The sequence below is a fragment of the Eublepharis macularius genome, chromosome 5 (genome assembly GCF_028583425.1).
Source record: "Eublepharis macularius isolate TG4126 chromosome 5, MPM_Emac_v1.0, whole genome shotgun sequence".
In the NCBI taxonomy this organism is placed as follows: Eukaryota; Metazoa; Chordata; class Lepidosauria; order Squamata; family Eublepharidae; genus Eublepharis; species Eublepharis macularius.
Genome location: NC_072794.1, coordinates 68,326,300 through 68,351,002, shown reverse-complemented (window position 1 = coordinate 68,351,002; position 24,703 = coordinate 68,326,300). Strand labels below are relative to the sequence as shown.

The 24,703-nt window shown below is 46.6% G+C and overlaps 1 protein-coding gene across 1 annotated transcript in view; it reads left to right on the top strand.

The window, feature by feature from the left end:
- Positions 1-24,453, top strand: part of MSH4 (mutS homolog 4) — a 76,217-nt gene extending 51,764 nt beyond the window's left edge. The window contains exons 17-20 of the mRNA XM_054981586.1: positions 8,605-8,733; positions 8,835-9,009; positions 11,175-11,263; positions 24,265-24,453. Of these exons, the coding sequence (XP_054837561.1) occupies positions 8,605-8,733; positions 8,835-9,009; positions 11,175-11,263; positions 24,265-24,453 (582 nt within the window). The remainder of the gene's footprint in view (positions 1-8,604; positions 8,734-8,834; positions 9,010-11,174; positions 11,264-24,264) is intronic.
- The last annotated feature ends 250 nt before the right edge of the window (positions 24,454-24,703 follow it).

Here is a 24,703-nt window from a genome sequence, read left to right as displayed (position 1 = left end):
CTGTCTTTGAATAAACCCTAATATATTTTTACCAGCCTGCGTCAAGAGTGCTTCCTACCTGTACACACATTCACCCAGGACGAACCCAGAGGCTCAAAAGCCTCAGATAAACAGACAAAGCCCTTTGGGAGGCTTCTACAAATCCTGAATGGCTGTGGTCAGCACTTGGGGACAGAAGCAGAGGATCTTTGATTCTGACATGGAAGCAGAGATAGGGATTGAACCTGGGTTCAAATTTTGTGGCAGTACTCTGTGATAAGATGTCTTGGCAAGGTTTTTTTTTTTAATTTTGGCTAGGTAAGATAAGTCAGGCCAAGGATATTTTCATCTCTGCTGATGATTTTCTCTTCGGAGATGAGATAATGGATGAAATGGGTTCCCCAGGAGATTGAGTCATGTTTACTGAAGGGTCCCACAGCTCATACTCATTCTCTGAGGATGCTTTGAGAGTGACTAATGTGAGCTTCATGAATTACAGTGAAATTGCTTCAACATGAACCCACAGGAGGGAAGCCCTGTGTTCAGAGGATGATCCCTTGTGGCCGGATCAGGGGCAAACAGGAGACTTGCTGGAATTTTCTCCTTTGCAACACATATCAGTTCAGAATGGCAGTTCAGAATGGCCAACAGAACTACACTATTTTTCAGTCTAGTGGAGCTACCCAGAGTGGAGCAGTCCAGGATGGAGCAGTCCCAAGGGACCAGGCAAATTTGTTGGGACTACCAGCAGCTGGACAAGACCAAATTCAGCAGATTTATTTTTTGATGGCACAGGTATAGGGGCAAAATGCACAGCAAATGGCCCTGTTACGGACCCAGCTGACCAGCAATCAAGGAGACCACTGGGCAAGACTGTTTTCCTGAGTACAAAAGTGAGGAATATATTGGGATATACTTTCACCTGTTTGAAGCAATGGCTCGTGACTTTGACCTACCCCAGGACCAGTACATGGGTGTGCTCCAGCATTGTTTATATGAGGAAATGGCAGAATTGTTGGTGCAACTTGTGACCAGGCATGCCAGGGACTACTTTAAGAATTTGGCCTTGCAACAGTTTGACATGACTACAGAACAACTGAGAAGGAGATTTAGGGTTGCCACGCCCAAGTCAAAAGAGACTTGTGCTTATTTTACCAGTAGATTCCAGAGAATACTAAATGGATAGAATCAGCAGATGCCCATTCCTTCCAAGACCTCTTTGAGGTGATTCTGAAAAAGCAGATGTATCAGGCTGTGCCTACAGACCATGCCACTCTGGCAAAAGCTCATCAGCCAGAGACGGTGGCAAAAATAGCTCAACTTCTGTATGAAAAAGCCACAGCAAGTCAGCCTGTTCCTATAAACATCCAAGCTTCCAGAAGCTGATGCCAGGCGTACCTCCTACTCCATTCCCTAGGAGATTTCAAGACAGAGATCCCCAGAGGCCACCACTCCCAGATGACACGTTATTCCTTCACCTGAAGTTGCCAGGAAAGAGCAAAGAAGTGGGGAAGGACCAGGTCCAGCTCAGGGAGAAGTGGTGTGCTTTCATTGCAAGAGGATGGGCTACTTTTGTGCATGATGTCCTCAGCTCCAAGCAAAGCTGGAGGCAAGGCAAGTCCGTGTCCAAGTTATTTCCAGCCTCCATCAAAGACCTGCACCTCAGCAAGATTACGTGCCAGAGGAGAACTGGGACCATGAAGAACAAGAAAGAGGCACCAGATTCTGTTGCCTCCTCCCGTTAAGTACTGCAGCCTCAGCTCATGAGTAGACATATTGTTTCAAACGGGAATTGGCCTGCTCAGGCAGTTGAAACTAGAAAAGAGCAAAGAAGCGCTCAGCCACCCTCTCATGATGAGAAGGCAAAGATTAACATGAGAATTCAGCTGGCTTCTTTCCAAAGCGCAGCATTTCTCATGACATCTTCCAAAAAGAAGCAGACTGATGTGAGGATAAAAGATATATGTATGTTTGATTGGAGAACTAGTTAGTGGTCCAGGCTTTTGGAGACTCTGGGGCTTATTTGAGCTCTCTTTCAGAGGGACTTTTCCATTCGTTAGGATTGAAAGCCAATGGCAAGGTGGATATCTTTATCTATAACTGGCAAGCCCAAGAGGAACCTGTGACTCTGGCTACTGTATCCATTGGAGACTGGACTGAAAGAGTACCACTGCTGGTGCATCAGGCAAATGACCCACAGTTTCTGTTGGGAATGGACTTACAGTTTAAAATCCACAAAGCCAAGCACAGAGTAGCACAACAGCAGAATGTTTTGACAAAGATTAAGGCTAGAGCTGTACACACGGACTTTCCCCAACCCCCAGAAGGACTTTCCTCTGCCAAGGGACTCCAGCAAGCAACTCAAGTGGAGTTGAAGGGAAGTGTAGATGGCAAACGCGAAATCATTCCAGCAGCTGGCTTGCCGTTTCCCCTTGTGGAGCAGCAGGAAGAGGCCGAGGAAGAGGGGCCTGTGGGTAGTGGGGGTGCAGCATCAGGTAAGGCTTTTTACCATACCCAGAGCAGGCAAAGACAATGTTCTGGCAGATGCGCTGAGTTGGTCCAAATCTCAGAACTACAAATGGTCTATCCATAGGGATTTCCTCTGCCTTATTTTTGCAAAGTAGGGGCATCCAACCATAGATCTGTTTGCCACGCACCTCAACAGAAAATGTACCCAGTATTGCTCAAGGGCAGGGAAGGGGAAGGCCTCTCTTGAGAATACTTTTCAGATCCCTTGGTCAGGCACCCTCTTATATGTACTTCTCCCACTCTCTCTTATGATACTATCTCTCAGCAAGATGATGAGAAAGTTCTCCAGCGATTGTAATAGCCCCTTACTGGCTGAGGCAGGCCTGGTTTGCCACTCTATTTCAAATGGCACGGGGCAGAATCTACCATGTTCCACTAACCCCACACCTACTACAGGATGATATGGTTCTCCACCTTGACCCAGGCATTCTGAAACAGACAGGCTGGTTCGTATCTCCCCTGGATTAGTTTTTTCCTCCCCAGTCCAAAAAAGAGAACTAGGAAGAGGACTAGGAGGAACCTGTTGAAGGATAGGAAACCATCCATCAGGAAGTCATATCTAGACAAATGGAAAGATTTTTTCTTTAGGCCTCAGGCAACAATTTGAACCCTATCTCTGCTTCACTGCCATCTGTTTTACAGTATTTGGTCCAGTTAAAAGACCAAGTTGGCTAATTCCTCCATTGAAGTCACCTAGCAGCCATTTTGGCCTACTATGACAACATAAGTGGGAAATCTCTCTTTGTTCAGCCACAATGCAAGTCCTTCCTCAGAGGTCTAGTAAACATATCTTCCAGCATCCAGGCTGATTCCCCAGTGGAGTTCTCCTTGGTTCTCACTTCAATCATGCATTAACCTTTCAAGCCCCTAGCTACCTGCTCCCATAAGATAGTAACAGCTAAAACAGCCTTTTTGGTGGCTATAACCTTGACTAGGAGGGTGAGTGAATTGCAAGCCCTGAGATACAACCAACCTTTCATCAAGATATTTGCAGATAAGGTTGTCTTCCATCTGAGCCTCCCCTTTCTGCCAAAGGTCATCTCTGCCTTTCACTTAAATCAGGACATTGCCTCACCAGTATTTTTCTCTACACCTACAACTAACACAGACACTTCTGCACACTCTTGATGTTAAATGTGTTTTGTATTTCTACTTGGACAGAACAGCTCCTTTCCAAAAGGACCCTAATCTCATCTTGTTTAAAGGGCTCCAAAAGGGCTTGAAGGTCACCACACAGACTATTTCAAATTGGATAGTTTGGCTCATTGTTATAAACAATCTAATCAACCATGCCCATTGGACATAAAAGGGCACACTACAAGGGCTCAATCCACCTCATCAACCTTCAACTTGGACATCCCTCTAGTGGAATTGTGTAAGGTGGCCACCTGGTCTATGCTGTTAACATTTATCAAGCATTATGCCATTGCCGTAGACTCCAGAAGGGATGCAGCTGTGTGTAAATTAACTTGCTAATCTCACATGTGGGACTGCACAGAAGACATGATGATGAAAACAGGGTTGCACTTACCTGTAACTTGTTCATCAAGTGTTCTTCTATGCAGGCACACATTCCTCCCTCCTTTCCTCCATGTCGTCTTTTTCTAACCTTCCTTCTACACTGGCAGCTTATAGAACTAAGGGAGGGAGCCACTAACCTTGCTTTTTATAGCTGTGCCTGGGGCAAAAGTGCACGAAAAGTCTAGGTGGGTGTCTTGCACCTCTAGGAGTTTTGGAACGCCTGCGCATGATCAGTTCCCATGTGTGTCTTCTGCACAGAAGACCACTCGATGAACAACAGTTATAGGTAAGTGCAACCCTGTTTCCCTTACACTCAGATATGTCCTGTAATTTGCACACTGAACACTTCTTGAGAAATTCTCTCTTAGCTTCTCAAGTTTCACACTTGTTAGATTAACTCAGTAGTTTTCAAAGCCCTTACTTGGAAACCTGTTTTCGAAATATCTCTTTTCCCCATCTTATCACAAGCAGCTATTTTAATTGGCTGTCATCTTAAGGTGTGTGAACCAGGGCTCTCTTTGAAAACTCACGCTGCTGAATGTTTTATAAGGATTATGTTATACTATGTCCTCTGTTCATCCCCATGTGCCACTAGATCTCGTTCAGTTTGTGGGATGGCTACCGCCTGGCAGAAGGTTCTTAAGTGTGTCCTTCCTTAAATCCTTAGTTTCACCTATCAGTATCTACACAAGGCTTTTGATGCTGCTTTTTAACAGTCAGTGGAGAAACCAGTAGAAAGCAATAAGTTGAGAGAATGGAACATTTTTTACTTTGTGAAGTCTCTGTCTTTCTGTTCACCTAACTAGCCTAGGACTCACCCAGTGAAAGTTTTCCTCAGTAAAATGAACTTGCCTCCTAGTGGACAGAGAGGAAAGCACCCCCATTCTCTGGACCATTGGTGAAAAAGTGGAATTCTCCAGATAAGCAAATTTTCCAGTCTCTGATACATACCTACTAGTTTCAGGAGGTGGGGGCATACAGACCTGAGAGAGGATACCCTGCTGCCAGACCACATAGGACTTTATAGTTCAACACAATCACTGAAACAAACAAGGCTTTTTAAAAAACTGGCAAGATGTGATCCTGTAAGTTATGCTTGCTAGCAGCTTAATTGCTTCATTTTGAGATAGTTGAAGTTTCTGATCAGTCTTCATAGGCAGCACCACTGCCATTGCAATAGACCAATCTGGATGTTATCAGAGCCAATAGACTATTGTGGCCCAAAGTGCTATGTGCCACGGAGGATATCTGTGCCATGTGTAGCTCTGGAACAAAAACACCATTGTTCTTAGCCAACAATACTTCACTCTTATCTGAATTGAGCATCAGCTTATTAGGCTTCATTGAGCCCATTACCACCTCCAGACACTGATTCAGGGCAACAATTTCCAGGAGCCTTCTTATTGCCAGTGTTTTGCCCCTACAAATGTCCAATAAAAGAATGAACAAACCACAGAAGTTATGATGACCCTGATAACTGTTAACACTGTAATGTACTACTTGTATTACTTGAATTGAACTGATGATGTTGCAAGCTTTCTGGTGCCTATATATCAATGCTCAAACCTTGAGCAATAAAAAGGAAGAAATTGCTCTACTAATGCAGATGGAAAGATATGACTTAGCAGGCATTACAGAGACTTGGTGGAATAATTACCATGACTGGAATACAGTAGCAGATGAGTATCAGTTATTCAAGAAGAACAGGAACAGTCATAGAGGAGGGGGAGTGGCACTGTATGTGAGGAAAGGACTTGATTGTCAGGAAATACTAGAGAAGGAGAGTGACAACCCAGTGGAAAGTGTCTGGGTAAAGATAAAGGAGGGAATGGCAAGCAGTATTGTGACTGGGGTTTGTTACAGACTACTTGACCAAGGAGATGAGGTGTATTTTGCCCTCCATCTTAATAAGATATCCAAGCAACACAACCTTGTAGTTATGGGAGACTTCAACTTCCCTGATGTATGCTGGGAGACCAACTCTGCTATGTGTCCATGGTCACGCAACTTCCAAGCCTGCTTGGGGCTTGGCCATACTGGACTTGCTATTAAGCAACAAGGAGTAGTTTGTTGATGGGGTAAAGGTCGTGGGAACCTGAGGGAGAAGTGATCACATATAATTCCTTTTGCTGTGGGGTACCAAGAGAGTTTGTAGACAAATGCACATGATAGATTTTAGTAGGTCAAACTTTAATAAACTTAGAGATATGATGAGAGTTATTCCATGGACAAGAATACTGGAAGTGAAAGGAGAGAGTGAAGCATGAGCTCTCCTAAAAGAAGAGCTCTTGTGGGCTCAAGATATCACTATTCCAGCAAGATGGAAATACAGTGAAGGACCTAAGAAGCCAATGTAGATGAAAAGAGAGCTCTGCGAAGAGCTGAGGAGGAAAAAGGAGATGTTCAAGAAATGGAGGGAAGGAAAGGAATCCAAAGAGGAGTATCTATGAGGAGCTAGGTGCTGTAGGGCAGCCGTCAGGCAAGCCAAAACTCAGAATAAGCTGAGACTGGCCAGGGGGGCTTGCTACAACAAAAATATGTTCTTCAGATATGTGAGGAGCAAAAGGAAGTCGAAGGGGGTGATACTCCCATTGCTGGGTGAAAATGGAGAAACTCTGACAGAGGACAGAGAGAAGGCAGAAATGCTTAATGCCTGCTTTGAGCATTTCTGAGAGAAGGCAGAAATGCTCAATGCCTCCCTGGCTTCAGGGCTGCTAGTTGACATGGGAAGAGAAGTTGTGGAGAAGCACCTTGCTGCACTTGGATGTGTACAAATCCCCTATGCCAGATGGGTGCTTAAAGAACTTTTAAAAGAGCTTGCAGTCTTGTTGATCATCTTCCAAACCTTTTGGAAGACAGGTGATGTGCTGGAAGATTGGAGGGAGGGCAAATATCATCCCAATCTTCAAGAAATGGGGGAAAAGACAATCTTGGGACCTACAGGCCAGTCAGCATGACCCCTGTCCCAGGGAAGATACGGGAACAGATATTAAAGGCATCACTCTGCAAGCATCTGACTGACAACATGTTGATATGGGCAAGTCAGCATGAATTTGTTCCCAACAGGTCCTGCTATGAGTGAGTGACAGGCTGACTGGATCACGGGAATGCTGTTGATATTGCTTATCTGGATTTCAGTAAAGCTTTTGACAAAGTTTCTCGTGATGTTCTGATGGGTAAACTGGTGGGTTGTGGACTGGATTGTGAACTCTAGGATGTTTAGATGGATAGGGAACTGGCAAGATAATCACAATAAAGAGTAGTTAATGGCATCACATCTGATTGGAGGGAAGTGTCCAGTGGAGTACCACAGGGCTCAGGTCTGGGCCCAGTGCTTTTCAATATTTTTATAAATAATCTGGACTAGGGTATGAAGGGATTACCCGTTAATTTTGCAAATGACACCAAACTCAGAGGAATATCAAATACCCTTGAAGACAGGGATAGAATTCAATGAAATATGAACACACTGGAAAAGTGGCCAGATTTGAATAAGATACAATTTACATAGATAAGTGCCAGGTTCTCCACCTGGGTAACAAAAATGCAAAGCATGCATACTTGATGAGGGATAAGCTTTGGGTAGTGGTGTGTGTGAACAAATATGAGCAGTCAGTGTGATGCAACAGCAAAAAAGATTAATGCAGTCTTAGGGTGTATCAGCAAAGGCATAACATCCAAATCACAGGATGTTACTGTCCTACTATATACCACGTTGGTTAGGCACCACCCGGAGTATTGTATGAAATTCTGGAGGCCTCACTTTAAAAAGGATGTGGACAAATTGGAATGGGTGCAAAGGAGAGCAACTAGGATGATCAGGGGCCTGGAGACCAAGCCCTAAGAAGAAAGACTGAGGGACATGGGAATGTTCAGTTTGGAGAAGAGGAAGTTGAGGGGAGACATGATTACTCTCTTTATTTAAAAGGCTGTCACTTAGAGGGGATCTATTCTTGTTGGTTTAAACTCCAGGAGGGAAGATACTGGCTGGACATTAGGAAAAACTTCTTCACGTGAAGAGTAATTCAGCAGTGGAATAAGGTGCCTAGAGATGTGGTAGGTTCCCCCTCATTAGCAGTCTTCAGGGAGTGGCTGGACGAATAATTGTTGGGGATACTTTAGGCTGTTCCTGCAGTAGGCAGGAAAATTGGAGTAGATTAGGCATTGGAGTAGATGGTCTGTAAGGCCCCTTCCAACTCTGTGATTCTGTGGCTGCATACCCCACAAATTACTGCTTCAGGAACTGGCATAGTTGCTATCAGGCTTCTGATCCAGCTCACATGGAATGCTGTTAGTGTGAACTGGTGTTTCTGAGGGTGATATATATGTGGCATTCTGATTTTTATTAATAATGATAGCCTGGAACATTCAGGAGCTCTGTGTGCATATTGAATCTGTTGTTCATGTAAAAAGCTCCTTGATTGGACTGGCTGTATTGACAGATGTTCTGTTTTTAAATATCAAATAGTTCACTGTTACTAAATCAAATTTACAGACTCAATTTCAGGCAGAAAATGAAAATTCTTGCTAACAGACTTTATTGTTAGTGATAAAATCTGATGTCTTCTTCTCTAGATATCATATATCATACAAAATGCCAATGACAGATCACTTATCATAATTGATGAACTTGGCAGAGGTACCAGTACCGAAGAAGGCATTGGCATATGTTATGCAGTCTGTGAATATCTTCTGAAATTAAAGGTATTATTAAAGTTTTTAATTAACAGATGCCTGAAACTTTTATTTTCTAATTAGACTTTAAAGGATAATAATCCATTCATTCCAATAATTCCATGATTTAGGCATTTACGCTCTTTGCTACTCATTTCTTGGAATTATGTCAGATTGATGTCTTGTATCCCAATGTGGAAAACAACTACTTTGAAGTACAGCATGTGAGAAAGAGTTCTGGCAATATGGAGAAAATTTCTTATACTTATATTCTTTCTAAAGGACACACAGAGGAAAAGAATTATGGTAATGTATAATGGGGATTGTTAGAATTTATTGAAATTTATGAATATTGTAAGAGTACACAGATGGCTAATTCATGAAGATGTGTTTTGTCTATGGAAGTGGGATTCCATTTGCAGATTGTATTCTGAGAAATAGTCTATGAGCAGAGAGGTATTCAGACAATGGGGGTGCTTTTGCTCAGTTGAAACTACATGTCGTTACTGAAAGATGCTGAATCATTAGCCTTTCCAGTTCGCAAGATACTTCTTTTTTTTTAGTGTATGTCCTTTCTCAGTTTCCCTTTTGAACAATCTTTTGAACAGTCTGTGAAAGAAGATACAGAGTTTGCAGTGTTCATATTCTTGTGTCTCCCAGAAAATAATTATTTTCCTAAACCTGTTTGGGGGAAATATATACTTAATTAGAGAAAAGTTGCCAAGCCATCTGAGAATTACAGTGATTGCTGATTCATCTGAATCATACAAAATATCAGTAACAGCTATCAATTAGAACATTATAAAATCAGCTTCCATAAATTATCTAAATTAAACATCACCTCTTAACATTAAATGCTAAACCATGATTTAAGGTGACTGAGGTGTAGGATTTATACTGGAGAGAGGAAACATCTGAGTTCTTAGCCCACTTCTAATCTTTTATTTAATTGTTTGTTTGAACAAGTCACCCGAAGTTGTTTCCACAGAAACAAATACAACAAAACATTAGCAACCAACAGTAATAAAAATCAACGATCAATGAATTAAAAATAAATAAAACCAATAACAATTAAAACAATGTAGCAGAATCCAATGTAAAAAAACAAAACGAAAACAAAACCAGATGTTTAAAAATCTACCAGCAACATAGTATAAGAGAGGGGTGGCAAGTAGGGCTGTGCTATTCGGGTTTCGCTTCGGGTAAAGATACCCAAAGCGGACCCAATTCGGTTAGCTTCAGTATTCCCGAAGCAAAGCTTTCTGAAACATTCGGAAATGCTTCAGAAAGCTTTGGGGCTTGTTTAAAGGGCCCCGCCACTGCTTGCAAGCAGCGGTGGGGCCCTTTAAACATTAACCCCCCCCACCTCCCCCCCACCTACCTTGCGGTGGCTCCAGGCCAGCTCCTCTGCTGCTGCACCGCCGCCCAAGCCTTCGGGGTGGTGGGGAAGGCTGGAGCCTCCTCCTTTGGCCCTTCCTGCCCCTCAAATGGCTGCAGCGTGCCAGCGCCGCAGCAGCCATTTGAGGGGCAGGAAGGGTCGGAGGAGGCGGAGAAAGCCCTTCCTGCTCCTCAAATGGTCACCGTGGCGCTGGCGCACCATGGCCATTTGAGGGACAGGAAGGGCCAGAGGAAGAGGCTCCAGCCTCCCCCATCACCCCGCAGGCTCGGGCGGCGGCATGGCAGCAGAGGAGCCGGCTGGCTCCAGGCCACGCAGCCTTGTGCCTGCAGCCTTGTACCCGCGCAGCCTTGTGCCCACCGCCCAGCTGATAACTCTCCCACCGCCAGGTAAGAGGGTGGGGGTTGGAGGGATCTCCCCAGGGGGTGGGTGGGGGTGGAGGGGTTGCCCCAGGGAGGGTGGATGGGGTGGGGGTGAGTTTCCCCCCCTCGCTTCAGTATGCTCTGAATCTTCACGGAGCATACTGAAGCAATCTCTGGAACCCGAACCCGAAGTGGGAATACCGAATCTCCCTGCCCGTGCACAGCCCTAGTGGCAAGTACAACTAACCCAGCTAAAATCTGTAAAAAGGCCATATAACATAAGTAAGACACATGGTGTCAGAAAGTTACAAAGTTTGGTGTAAAGCTAAGAGTTTGGGGGAGACTGTTCCACAAGAGAGGCAACATAACTGAAAAGGGTGCCTACCTCACTTCAAAAGGCAGAAAGACACAAAGTAATAAAGATCTTATAGCCCATACAGGTTTGTATGGAAGGCGGCAGCATCCTATATGGTCCTCATGCCAGACTTATGGCTTTAAAGATTAAGACCAATTCTTTGACTTGAGCCAATAAATTGATAGGGAGCCAGTGAAGGATTTTAATAGTGGTATGTTATCTCTAACTCATTCCAGTCAGTGGCAAATGTGGTTTTAAGAGATTAGAGTATCATGTTGGTTCTGGGCCAGACAGACATTTTGATTGAAATGAACTTTGTGTATCTTTGACAATAAATAACTTCCTTTTTTATATTTAGGGTTAAGAGCTGCAGAGGTGTCTTCTCTTTCACCATCAATAATATTGGATGCAAGAGAGATTATAATACTTGTTGCTAGACAAATGTTGGTATGTAATAACAGCATTGAACTAAGACTTTTTATCCTGAATTTCTCACAGTAATTTTCACAATGCAATCCTAAACAAAGTTACACACTTCTAAGTACGGAATTTATGGTTTTATGTAGTTAGCAGAATTACACAGCGGTGACACATGAGTGGGAGCATGGCAAACATATGAGGCAGAAATAATAGAAAAGAGAGCCTTCTTGAATAGTCCACATCCGTTGGACTACTTCTATCTAGTATACTATTTTGTGGGACCAGCTTGACGGGTGATGGTGAGGGCGGAGGGTCAAAGACACAGAGACCAAAGTTGGAGATGGAAAGGCCACAACTTTGTTGATTTCAGCTCACAGGAGCATTGGCACTGCATGGGGCACAGATCCTAAGATCTGCTGACCCACCTGCCAGCCAATGACTTCCTCACCCCCTTAGACCTCCAGCAGAGGGGGGACATTGTGGGGTGACAGTAAGTGGGATTCCACCTGTGTGTACACCTCTGTGTGGTTCCTGTCTCCTGAGAGTGAGCAGGCCCTGACAGCCCCACCAAGCTGGACTCATCCCTTCCTTGTACTGTCACCAAGTTCCCTTAAGGGGATCCCCAGCTATGGGGAAACTGCATGCAGGCCATGTTTCTCCTAAACAGATCTGTGCCCAAAATGGCTCTGGCCAAAGCTCCTAGAGCTGCAACCCACCCTGCAGCCTGTCCTACATGTCCTGTTATCAAATGTCCTGTCCCCAGCTGAACAGGTGCACTCCGTCAGGACAGTACAAAGCCTCAAGCCGAAAGGAAATGTCTAGGATGTATATGACACAATTCCCTGTAGCCTCCATACTGCACACTATGTTCTTCGCAATCTGCTGCCTGGCCAAGTACACCTTCCAAGGTGAAGAGGCCCACAGCCACAAGCATCTCTCTAGCAAGTCTGACCACAGTAGCCACAGCCCCGGGAAATGCTGCCACAAAGTCCCCAAGTCCTCCAAGATTGCCCGTAATAAGGCCACGCCTGGCTGTGTGCCCAAATTATTCTCCCCCAGCTGGATAACCATGGTATTGAGGGCCTGTAAATTGCATGGTGGCATAGCATCATACACAAGAAGGCATCACAGTGCATGCCACTCATGCTGAGCCACTTCAGATGTCACCCTGAAACCCAAAGTGCTGTCCTCAGCCAGATTCCTCCACGTAGCGACCTACCCAGTGGAGGTTGCTGTGGCCACATATCCACACTGACTTCTGCTGTCCTGTGAGAATTAGAAAAGAGGTGGGTTAAAGGAGAGCCCATGGCAGATCTAACTCTTACATGCTCCTGACCTCCACCTACCCATTGCCTGTATCTCCAATGCAGAAGGAGTGGGCCCCAAATTTGCTAGCAGGTAGACCTGCGGCTGCTAGGGAAAACTAACTGAAAGTGGGTGAGTGGTGTGCTGTTGGCGTGGACCAGCAGTGGGCTCGTGCTGGGCGGGCAGGTGATGTCAGGTCTAGCTAGGGGATGTTCTCAGACTCTCCACTTTATCTAACACGGTTGTATGAGTTAAAAGTCTTTATTCAGATAAAACTCCCTAGAAGTGCACTTATACATATAGATTGCCTAGAATGCTGAAGCAAAGTTTCCCCGAGAGCTTATACCCCAGTCCCCCTCCCCCCAGTCCAAACAAGTCAGTTGATGTCTTGTGAAAGTCTTGCAAAAGATGCAAAGCTGAATTTCCCACAGCTGGTTCCCACACACTGCCAGCTGTACTGATAAGGCCTCTTAGCAAAGCATAGCCGAGTACAGTGAAGGAAGCTACACTGCACTATGAAGATCCTCCATCCAAGCTGCAATGGAATATGGGGTGTATATTTTTAAAATTCTTTGGCAGGTCTAGTTTCACAGCCACCCCATTTATTATGTCGAGGATTTTATAAGGTTCGATGTATTTCCATCCTAACTTTTTGCTTGGTTGTTTGCCTTTGAGATTTTTTTGTGGACACATAAACCTTATCTCCAGGTTTCAGATCCTGGGGGTGGGGGGAGCTTTTACGGTCTGCATGCTTTTTGTAATCCTATTTGGCTCTTTCCAGGTTTTTGTTATTAGATCCCGCTGCTCCACGATAGAGTTCCACCAAGTACTGAGATTCCCCTCCCCCACTCCCGGGCAGGGATCTTTCACAAATGGCAAGGGTTTGCTTTCAAAGCCCTGGGTGATCTTGAATGGGGATACTCCCGTAGAGCTATGAGTGCTATTGTTGTAATAATATTCTGCAAACGCTAGAAAATCAGCCCAATTATCTTGTTGATAATTAATGTAATACCTTAAAAATTGCTCCAGGACTTGATTAACCCTTTTGGATTGCCCGTCCGTCTCGGGATGATATACTGAACTCAACCCTTGAGTCATGTCTGTTACTTCCATTAGCACTTGCCAAGACTTGGCAATGAATTATGGGCCCCGATCCAATATTACTTTGTCCAGAAATAAAAGGAGTCTTACTACATGATGCATGATCAATGTGGCCAACTTTTTGGCTGTTGGCAACTTAGAGCACAGAACAAAATGGGCTTGTTTGGAAAACAGATCCACCACCACCAAAATCAGATTTATATACCACCCTTCAGGACAACTTAATACCCACTCAGAGCGGTTTACAAAGTATGTTGTTATTATCCCCACAACAATATCACCCTGTGAGGTGAGTGGGGCTGAGAGAGCTCTGAGAGAGCTGTGAGCCCAAGGTCACCCAGCTGGCTTCAAGTGGAGGAGTGGGGAATCAAACCAGGCTCACCAGATTACAGTTCCTCGCTCTTAACCACTACACCAAACTGGCTCCCAGTGACACATCCCTCCACATTCCTGACCACCAAAACTGTCTTTGTATTAAGTACAATGTTTTTAAATAACCTAGATGCCCAGCCAACTTGGCATCATGACAGTATTTTAATACCTCTCCCTGTAGTCCCAGCAGGATATACAGTTTGTTGTTCTTATACCAACAATCATTTTCTCCCTTTTCTAAATCCTCAGCCCAATTTCCTCCTCCTTTTTCAGTTCCCACCTTAATTCTCTCTTTCCACTCTGAAGGGGGAGGTGGGGAGGAAGTTTGCCTTTGCTGCCTGGCTTCTGGTGATCACAGCCCCTCCCAACTGTGCAGGGGAAAACATCGTGTCTACCACTTCCTCCCTCTGGCTGTTATGTTGGGGAAGGCGGGACAGCGCATCTGCCAGGAAATTTGACTTCCCAGGGAAATATTTAATCATGCAGTTGAATCATGAGAAAAACTCCGCCTACCGCAGCTGCTTGGCTCCCAGTCTGCAAGGGTCTTGCAATACCTCCAGATTTCTATAGTCAATCTACACCTCAAACAGCATCTTAGCCCCCTCCAGCCAGTGCCTCCACATACTTAGGGCCAGTTTGACCACTGCTGCTTTCTTGTCCCAGACCGACCAATTCTTTTCTGCCTCCAAGAATTTTTTGGACACATAAGCACAGGGGTGCGTTTTCCCATCCTCCCCCTCCTGCAGGAGGACACCTCCCATTGCGACATCGCTCGCATCCACCTATATCACAAATGGGCAGCTCTCATCAAGATGGCACAGTACAGGTTCGGAAGTGAAGTGAATTTTTAGCTCCTCAAAGGCTGTTTAACACTCCTTAGACCAGGCTAGTTTGGTGCTCAGTTTCACTTTCCCAGCTGCCTTCCCCTTGGTCTTTAGTAAGTCTGTAAGCGGCAAGGCAACTTGAGCAAAGTTTTTTATGAAGGGTCGGTAGAAGTTAGCAAACCCCAGGAATGACTGTAGCTTCTGCCTCGTTTGAAGGGCTTCCCATCTGAGTACAGCTTCCACTTTGGCCAGATCCATTTCTAAGCCTCTCCTCAATACCCCAGGAAATCTATCTCCTCTTTATGAAACTCACACTTGGACAGTTTTACATACAGTTTGTGTTGATACAGGGTTTTTTTTAGCATCTCCCGCACCAATTTCACATGGGATTCATAATCCTCTAAATATATCATCACGTCATCAAAGTAAATGATCACTTCCTTATAAAGGTATTTGTGGAGGACTTCATTAATTAAATTCATTAACACCCCAGAGGCCCTTGCAACCCAAAAAGCATGACTTGATATTCAAATAGCCCCAAGGGGGTATTAAAAGCGGTCTTCCACTCATCCTCTTCCTTTATTCTTACCCGGAAATAGCATCTCGGAGGTCCAGCTTTGTGAATATTTTCACTTGAGCCGCTACCCCTAACAAGTCTCTGATCAATGGGCTGGGGTAGGTGTTCAACATCGAGACCACATTGATCCCTCTATAATCTGTGCACAATCGGAAGGCCCCGTCCTTTTTCTTTCTGAAGAGCACACGGGCAGCATGGGAAGAGCTAGCTGGCTGGATAAAATCTCGCACCAGGTTTTTATCAATGAACTTAAACAACTCCACTCTTTCTCCCAGGCTCATCGAGTAAATTTTCCCCTTTGGCAACTTAGTCCCTGGGATCAGCTCGATTGAACAGTCTGTAGCTCTGTGAGGAAGTAATTCATCCGCCGCCTCCTCTTCAAACACCTGACTTAAGTCCTGGTATTCGGGAGGAATGCTCCCCCTCTCCTCCATAGTTAAGCACACAGTCTCTAAGGGGAAGGGGGAGGATTTTGGCCCCACTTGACATCCCATACATGTTTTTGGCAAGCTTCAGAAGAGAAACACAGCTCCCCAGCCTTCCACCTCATGTAGGGATCATGGTCCCACAGCCATCTTATTCCCAACACCAAGGGAAACTTGATGGCGGGGCTAACCACAAAAGTCTTTTCCTCCCAATGTTCCCCCATTCCCACTGGGGTGGTCTCGGTTTTGTAACTAGGGGGGGTCCCTTCATAGTACCATCTATGTGTTCGAAGACCAGGGGCTCAGGTAGCTTCGACATCTCCAACCCCAACCCTGTCACGAGTCAGGGGCAATCAAGTCTCTGCTGCACCCTGAGTCAATTAAAGCCCTTACCCTGATGTTCATCCCCCTCTGTGGGTGACTACTTTAAAAAACAACACTCACTTAGGTCTCACACTTTGCGGCACCAGGTCTTCCACGACCAACTGGCTGGTGCCCTTCACAGCAGGTCTCCCATTGGCAATTTTGATTCTTCTTCATTGTCCAGTGAGAACTCTTCACTCGCGGCGTCGCTTCCTCTGGTGCTGCAGCTGCTGCACCGGCTTCCTTCCTGGAAGTAGGTTGTGGTCGCCCCATCGAGCGCCTTTCTGGTAGCCTCCTCAGCTTCGGCTCCCTCTCCGGGCAGCTCTTACCTTTACCTGGACACTCAGCAGCAAAGTGGCCACTTCTCCGCATCTCAAGCACAGCCCTTGTCTCATTCTCCGATCTCTCTCGCTCGTGGGAATGTTGGTTCATGGCCTCTCTCAGTCCCGGGGTTGGGCATCCGCCAATACTTTCCACTGACCAGTTTGATGCTGCAACTTGAATAACTTCACTATTTGTTCCTGATTTTCCATCTTGCAAGCCAGTTGGATCCAGCCCAGGAGGGTTTGAGGGTCATCTTGCACCATCGCTTTGGCCACCAGATCGGGGTTCAGGACGGCTCAGAAAAACTCTATCTTCACTCTTTCTGTCCAGTCTCTCAATTTAGCCACATACTCTCTGAAATATGCTGCGTACTCTCGAATTGGACGATTGCCCTGTCTTATCCAGCTCAGGCGGGTTTTCGCCCTCTCCTCCTCTAGAGGGTGCTCGTACTGCTCCTTAAGTGCCTGGATGAATGCATCCATGTTCCCCAGTTCTGGGGCCTTGTCATGCCTAAGGTAGGGTGAGCCACCCTGACACCACTCTGGGATTTAGGGTCCCTTGGGAAGGCCCAGAGTACCCTCCCAACCCTTCTGACCTCTGTAACTTGGCCAATAAACAGGCATGAGGACCCAGCACAGTAACAACAACAAAAAGGGTTATTTACAAGGAGGTCAGTTAATCAAACAACAAGCAAACAAGGTGCCTTAGCAACAATAGATGGGTGAAAGCGAAATAAACAAAAGGCCCTAGTGTGACTGAACTCACTGTTCCTCTGTCTGTCAGGCCTGTCTTCTCACCCTACCTGAATGAGGGCCTCTCTCCCTAGCAGAAACCTCCTCTGGCTTGCTCCCTGGGAGAAAGAACACAGGCTTTTTTCCTCCCAGACTTATATAGCACCAGCCCCCTGGGTTCTGATTGGCCAAAAAGGGCACCAAAATGGACCAGGGGCTCCTGGGAATCATAGGCAGGCCTACTCCCACTGCTAACAGGCTTCTGAGGCCTTGCTAGATCTTCCTGGCATAGTCAGATCATGACAGGCCTGCATTGAGTATAAAGTCACATACCATTTAGTTGCTGCACCTCCCAGCCGAGACCTGATGTAGCTTTCTTGGCTCAGTTTGTCTGGGAAAGTGTCGCCCCACACTCTTAGGAACTCCCCTACTTGCACCAAGAAATAACCCAATTCCTCGGGGTCTCCATCAAAACGGGCTTCCAGTTTATGCCAGATCAGGGGTGGCAGGTTCCAGTCCCATGGAACCCTCGCCCCTCTCACGTGTGGTCTTGGGAGGACGGGTGGTGCTGGGTCCTCTGGGAAAATCGGTGGTGCAGGGCCTGCTGGGAGGGCAAGTGCTAATCCTCCTGGGGGCTCCCTTGGTCAGGAGGCCTCCCTGGTGCCCCCTACCACCTCCGCGGGCACGCACGTCTAAGTACAGTTTGCGCATTCCGTCCCTAATTTCCAGCATTGTTTGCCTGACCTCCTACATCTCTTTGCGCATCTCTTGTATGTCAAACACTCCACTCATATCTTGGGGTTCTCCATCCTCCTCATCCTCACCCATGACCTGGTCCTTCGTTGTGGCGAGGTCTTCCTCCTTGACGTCCTATGTCTGGGTCTCCCACAAAGGTGTCGATCCAAACAGCCGCTCCTCATTCTCCAGGTCCCCTCCTGGATTCTCTGGAGCTCCCGTTCCTCCTCCCAAGCTGGATTGGAAAAGGTGCACTCAGCGCCGCTCCCTCTGATCCTTCATCCTTCCGTACGAGGGACATGACAGCCATCCTCAGGGTGTTGCACTCAGCCACTGTAGGACCCTGGCTCCTCTCTTGGGAATCACCCCAGCCCTGCACTCCGAGCTAGTCCCAAAGTTTGGCACTTTTGTGGGGTCTTGAGACAGGTCCTCAGGGTTCACAGGAGATCCATTGTCTCCTCCAGCTGCCATACTGCAGGTAGGGAATCTCACTGGTTTCCTCTGGTTCCGAAGACTGAAGGGATTCTAGGCAAAATGTCAGGTCTGGCTAGGGGATCTTCTCAGACTCTACACTTCATCCAACATGGTTGTATGAGTTAAAAGTCTTTATTCAGATAAAGCTCCCTAAAGGTTCACTGATACAGGAAAGTTTCCCTTAGAGGTTCTACTCCAGTCTCCCTCCCCCAAGTCCAAACAAGTCAGTTGAAGTCTTGCAAAGGATACAAAGCTGAATTTTCCACGGCTGGTTCCCACACGCTGCCAGTTGTACTGATAAGGCCTCTTAGCAAAGCATAGCTGAGTACAGTGAAGGAAGCTACACTCGCCCCACCCCCAGTAGATAGGCATTCACAGCTATGGCAGGCAGGCTGGCTGGCCTGCCTGATAGGTGGACAGGTAGTCTGACAGTGTGCTGATGGAGCATGGCAGGCCTCAGCAGACCCAGGGAAAAATGAGACACCCCCCCCCCCCCACTCTTACTGGTCAGTCTTGGACTACCGCAGGCAGATGTAGACCCTGGATCCCCACACAGTCACATTCTGGAGTGCCAAGGGGCATCCAGGGGCATCATGGCGAGAGCCCACAACCACCTCATCGACTGGAAAGGCCCCCAAAAATTCTAGAATAAATGTGGTCTCAAGTAGCCGTACCATGAAGAACGAATGACGGAGGGGAGCTGCTGGACCACGGCCCTTAAGATAGGCCATGTAATGGGCCTGTGCTGATCCCTGGGGAGAGGGCATCTCCTCTTCCAACCTTCAATGTCCCGCTGTGCCATGAAGGAACTTGGAGCAGGGAAAAAACCCCACCCTACTGAAAAAGGAAGTGGCCATACATGGTCTTGAGAGCTTGAAAAAAACCCACCTTACTGAAAAAGGAAGTGGCCATACATGGTCTTGAAAGCCATGCCATTCCCTCAAAGAGGCAAGATATCACTGAATCATGGTTTCAGATGTTGGCAAGGAGCTCCTCCCCCTGTGCCAGATGAGAACATGGCATGGTTGCATGGTTGAACCTGCATCTGGGCCATTGGCACTTCCCCTGATTGTACACCCAACACACACTGTGTGCCCGATCATACCTAGTGCCCTATCTAACTGTTCTGGGAGGTTCAAGCCTGCCTCTCATATGAGGACCCACCAGCCACAGCCAGAGTTCGTGGTTGATGAGGTCTCAGTGAGCCCTGGTATTATGAAATGCCTGTTTATGGAAGCCTCATCATAATCCAAGGCTGTGATTTCCCCCGCCAGAGCACAGGCCCTGAGCACATTTGTCAAGTGGTTGGAAAGGTGCGAGCCCCTTTCAAGATAGGTTGCCTGCACCACCCACATGAAGATGATATAGTCTTCAAGCTAGTTGGCAAAGGTGCACTCAGCTTCCCCCCCCCCCCTTGACTCCTTTTTGTCCCTTTTGGAGGGCGGAGCACTCCTCCCATCCTCAGCCTCTGGACACAGAAGGGAAAAACATTCACATAATAACCATCAAGGATCCTTGTGGGCCAAGTGAACCCCGAGGAGGGGGTCATCATCCCCATAGATGGAGGGTACTGAGGGAGAGTCCTCCCCTTCTCCCTCCCAAACCATCCCAGGACTGGGAACTTTCTCCTCCCTGGCAGCCCTACCCTATATGGCCCAGGTTGTCAAACCAGGAATCTGAGCTGCCTCTTCTAATAGTTGTCAGCCAGGTCCCCTTCCTCTCTCTCTGCGGAAGACTCACCCATCAATCCTGCACTGTTAGAATTGTCCCCCTGGTGCGACGATCTCCGCGACTTGTGGGACCTTCGGCTCTGTTTCCTTGCTGGCTTCATCTTCCTCTTGGGCCTGCCAGAGTGATTGTGCCTGCCTAGTTCCGGAGCATTGTGCCCCCTGAGCAGCCCTACCTGCTGTCCAGGAGGGGACCTCGACAGGTTCAGTAGTTAAGGCTTCCACCGCTAGCCCATCACTGGAGGCGCCCAACTGCTCCACCTTTTTTGTGAGTAAATCAAGGGCCCTAGATAATCCCTGCAGTGTGCAGTTCCCCCCAGCCTCAGATGAACCCATGCAGGTGGGCCTGGCCAGCCACACACCTCTCATCTCTATTCTCTGTGCCTGCTGGTCAGCCCCAATCCTCCCAGGGGATTGGCTCCCAGTAAGTTGGGTGGTCCAGTGCTTTCTTACAAACAGCTCCTCATTGCTGTCTTTGTGAATGTAGGTATGTTTTGTCAAGGGCATGAATCACCTTTAAAACTAAACCTATTAACTTAGGTTTTAAATTAAATTAACTTAGGTTTTAACTTTCGTTAGGATTGCACTGTTTGTCTCAAACCTTTATTCTGAACCATCCCAGCAGGGCCTTCACCACCAGCTCAGGGTTCAGCCCAGCCCGGAAAAAATCGATCTTGATTCCTTTGGTCCAGTCACGCACCTTGGTTGTATACTGCCTAAATTCCACGGTATATTCACACATGGGCTGGTGGCCTTGCATCATCCTCTACAGCTTTGTCCTGGACGGCTCCTCCTCAAGTGGGTCCTCGAACTGAGCTCTCAAAGCTCGCATGAACGTTTCAAGATTCCATAGCTCCAGGGCCTGGGCTTCATACAGGGTAACATACCAGTTAGCCACTGAGCCACTTAACCGGGACCCCAAGTGGCTAACCCGGCTGTGTTCATTTGGGAAGGTGTGCCCCACTCTTGGAAAAATTCCATCACTTGCACAATGAAAAGCCCAACTTGTCAGGGTCTCCTTTGAATCACGCATCCAGTTTACGCTACCCCTGTTGTGGTGGCATGACAGGAGGGGCTCCCAGCGGCGCTGCCGGTATCCCTGGAGGCAGCAGAACAAAGGGGAGATGCCTCAGCTGCCCAATCAGTGCCCCCCAGTGGTGGTAGTCCTGGGTGTGGTGGAACGGGAGGAGGTTGCAGCGGTATCTCCAGGGGGGTAGAATGGGGGGAGGTTGCAACTGCTGTGACGGTAGAACGGAAGGAGGTTGCAGCGGTATCCCCAGAGGCGGTAGAATGGGGGGAGGTTGCAACTGCTGCAGCAGTTGTAGCGGTTGGCCAATTGGCACCCCCTGTGGCAGCAGGATGGCCAGGCCTCTGGGAGGAGGGCAACCTACTGGTGCTCCCTGTAGCTGTGGGGCGACCAGTCCCCCTTGGGGTAGGGGAGCAAGAGGTAGTAATCCCAGTGGCCTAACGGGGCCTTTTCATGGCAGAATCGTAGGAGGGGCCCACTTTGGTCTTAGCAATCCCCCCTGTCCCATTTCCATTGGGCCCTGGGCCCAGTGACGTTCCAGCCAGTGGCATGCAACGCATCATCTCTTGTAGTCCTCTCATCATCTGCGCCATCTCCCTCTTGAGCTCACCCATTTCCCCCTGTACGGCTCACAATTGCTCAGCATTAGGCTCTTGGAGATTCTTCTCATCCTCTTCAGACTCGTCCTCTGACGTTGAGGGTTTCCCTGGGTCGATGTGGGTCTCCTCCTCCTTCTCCGCACCCGAAGTACTCTTCCAGGTCGGGCATACTGTGGCTAAAAATCATGCCTCGATGGCTCATCTTCCCCTCTTGGATCAGTTAGCCGGCTGATCTCTGAGGTGCCCTAGGGGTGGCTAACATCCAGTTCCAATGAGTTGCCTCCTGCTTAGGGATTGCTCTGAGCTCTTGCCCTGTGATGCTGAACCTGGGCAGGGGTCCTGTTGAAGGTTCTCCCCCTGCTGCTTCTCCATGGCTTTGTTCTTGCTCTGGATCGATCAGTGGTCCCTCTGGTAACTCCGAAGTCCCTTGGTCTGTCTCGTACGGCATGGTGCCAGTAGTCCGACATCAGGCTGTTGGGTCCAGGGGAGAAAGAGACTTCTGCCAAAATGTCAGTCCTTGACAGGTAGATCCCCAAGCCCTTCACAGCAAACACTCAGGTGTGTTGGTTGAAGTAACTTTATTATAGATCAAACAAGTTCAAGGTGCTCAGATAATGGGATTGGCAGAAGTGACAGATGGGATTGGTGGTGTTAGTTATAGAGTAGCTTCCTGCCTTCAGGACAGGGGCCGTTGGAAGTTTGGGCGTGAGGGGGCCAAGGAAAAAAGATGGGTTCGGGCTAGACATGAAATCATCTCAGTTCTCAGGAAAGATACATCTCGAGCTGGCTGCAGCTGGCATTCAAGGACACTTGCTCGAAGTGGCTGGGAAAGTGAAAGTACATACTTTTGAGATAACAGGCTACGCTAGCATCAATATGGAACTTCCCATGTTTTCAGAGGACCAGTACCCAAAACAGAAACATTGGCAGATATGCAGGCAGGCATATATGACAGACTGCTTCCTTAAAAAACTAAGTTTCATCTAACTGCTGTAGCTCCAGGAAAGACGTAGCCAAACAGTGTATGGGTGCTGCCAGAGAGAAGGCTAGGCATCATTCCCCCCCACCCATGGAAAAAGGACGTGTATATTTATACAGACATCAAACTTCCAAAAACAACACAATAAGATCTTGTCAGATCATGATTGGCGTTACAGAGTTGCTTAAACCAGGCATTTAAAATAAAAGTGAGGAGTGGCCAAGAAAAGGAAGGGAGAATAACAGGAAAATGTTGGGGGAAGGCAAGTGAGAAGGCAATGGTGATAGGGAGGTTGTAGGCAGATTTATCAGGAGGGTGGGATCTAAGAGGGGTTGGTGACAAGAAGAACAAGGAGGTCATGATAACACACTTGTTTCCATTTGGTGTTAGCCTGCTGGGATATTCATGTACTAAAAGAACTGTTAATTCTATCCTCTCCAAAATAGAACAAAAACTCTCTGGTGGCTTACTATGATCACTTTATGTAACACTTGGAAAGAATGTTGTTCATATTTGATCCAATTTAGACTCCCACATTTTTGCAGGAACTTCAGGAAGGTAGTATGTCCAGTGAATCTGTTTCTCCAGTTTTGACAATTTTATACTGTTGCTGAAGGAAGAAGACAAGATTCTTGGAGATTTGTAGTTGCCAGTTGTTCCCTTGATTCTTAGCCATTGTGACCCATAAAACCGTAGCCTTTACTGAAGACTTTCTTGACAGCTGTGGTGAACAGAACTTCCAGAGGGAATATTTTCAAATGAGTTAAATAAGGTTGTGGAGGACTGCTGTAGCATAGTGATTAAGTGGTTGAATTGTGAATCAGCACTCTCTTGGTTCAAATCCCACTGCTGCCATCAACTCTGTCGGTGGCCTTGGGTAAGCCACTCTTCTCAGTCCCAGGTCCCCAGCTGTATTGTGAGGATAACAATAACACTGACTTTGTTCACCGCTCTGAGTGGGGCACTAATCTTTCTGTAAGTGCAGTTATTAGTTATTGCTTATTTTTCATACATAGATCTTACTGATCTAAATAACTACGAGCCTACTTCCAACTTTCATTTTTTTAGGAAGTTCATCAAAAAGGCAACATTAGACAGCTCCAGAAATTCTTGTTTGAGGTGGATTTTCTTGGCCCATACCAGTTAATGATCAAGGCAGGTTTGGGATGGAAAATGCATTGTTTGTCTGATTAACAATCTTGATCTAGAATGGACTGTAGTTCTGACTATTCTTCTGGAGAATCAGAGGTGTAGGAACAATGCAGCACCCCTCCCACGCACAAACTCATATATTCCCATTATTTCAGCAAAACCAGAGATAGAACCCACATATTTTCTAAGATATAGTCTTAGTTTTTACCTAAGTTATTCTTCATCTGATTGACATGAGAGTGTAATTGGGTAATTTTGCCTAATGAAAGTCACAAAAAGTTCAGATTGTAATATATGTATGTCATTATCACAGCAGCAACAAAGAAGTACTCCAGAAACATTAAAAGAGCGAGCTATATATCACTTAGGGAATAGGTTGGTTCAGACAGCACGGAACTCCCGACTGGATCAAGAAAGCTTGCGAATATACCTGAAAGGACTGAAGAAAATGTATGAGACTGATTGCATTATTTCTGAACAATTATCTACTGAAAGCCAGTAGTAATTTACAATTTTGTCTAAGGTGTAACTAATATAAAGTCTGAAAATATGCTTTCTTTCATACACATGACAAGAATTCTCTTCAAAATACCTTATACTTTATTTTCTTTGTATCTAGTAATGGTTACTTACAACAGTTTTGCAGGAAATGTGATCTTATTTAAATAGTAATATTAGGAGCAGTATGCTTATTAGACCTCTGAAGCTCTTATTTTTCATTTTAAGGCAATACTAATGTTACACCAAAGTAA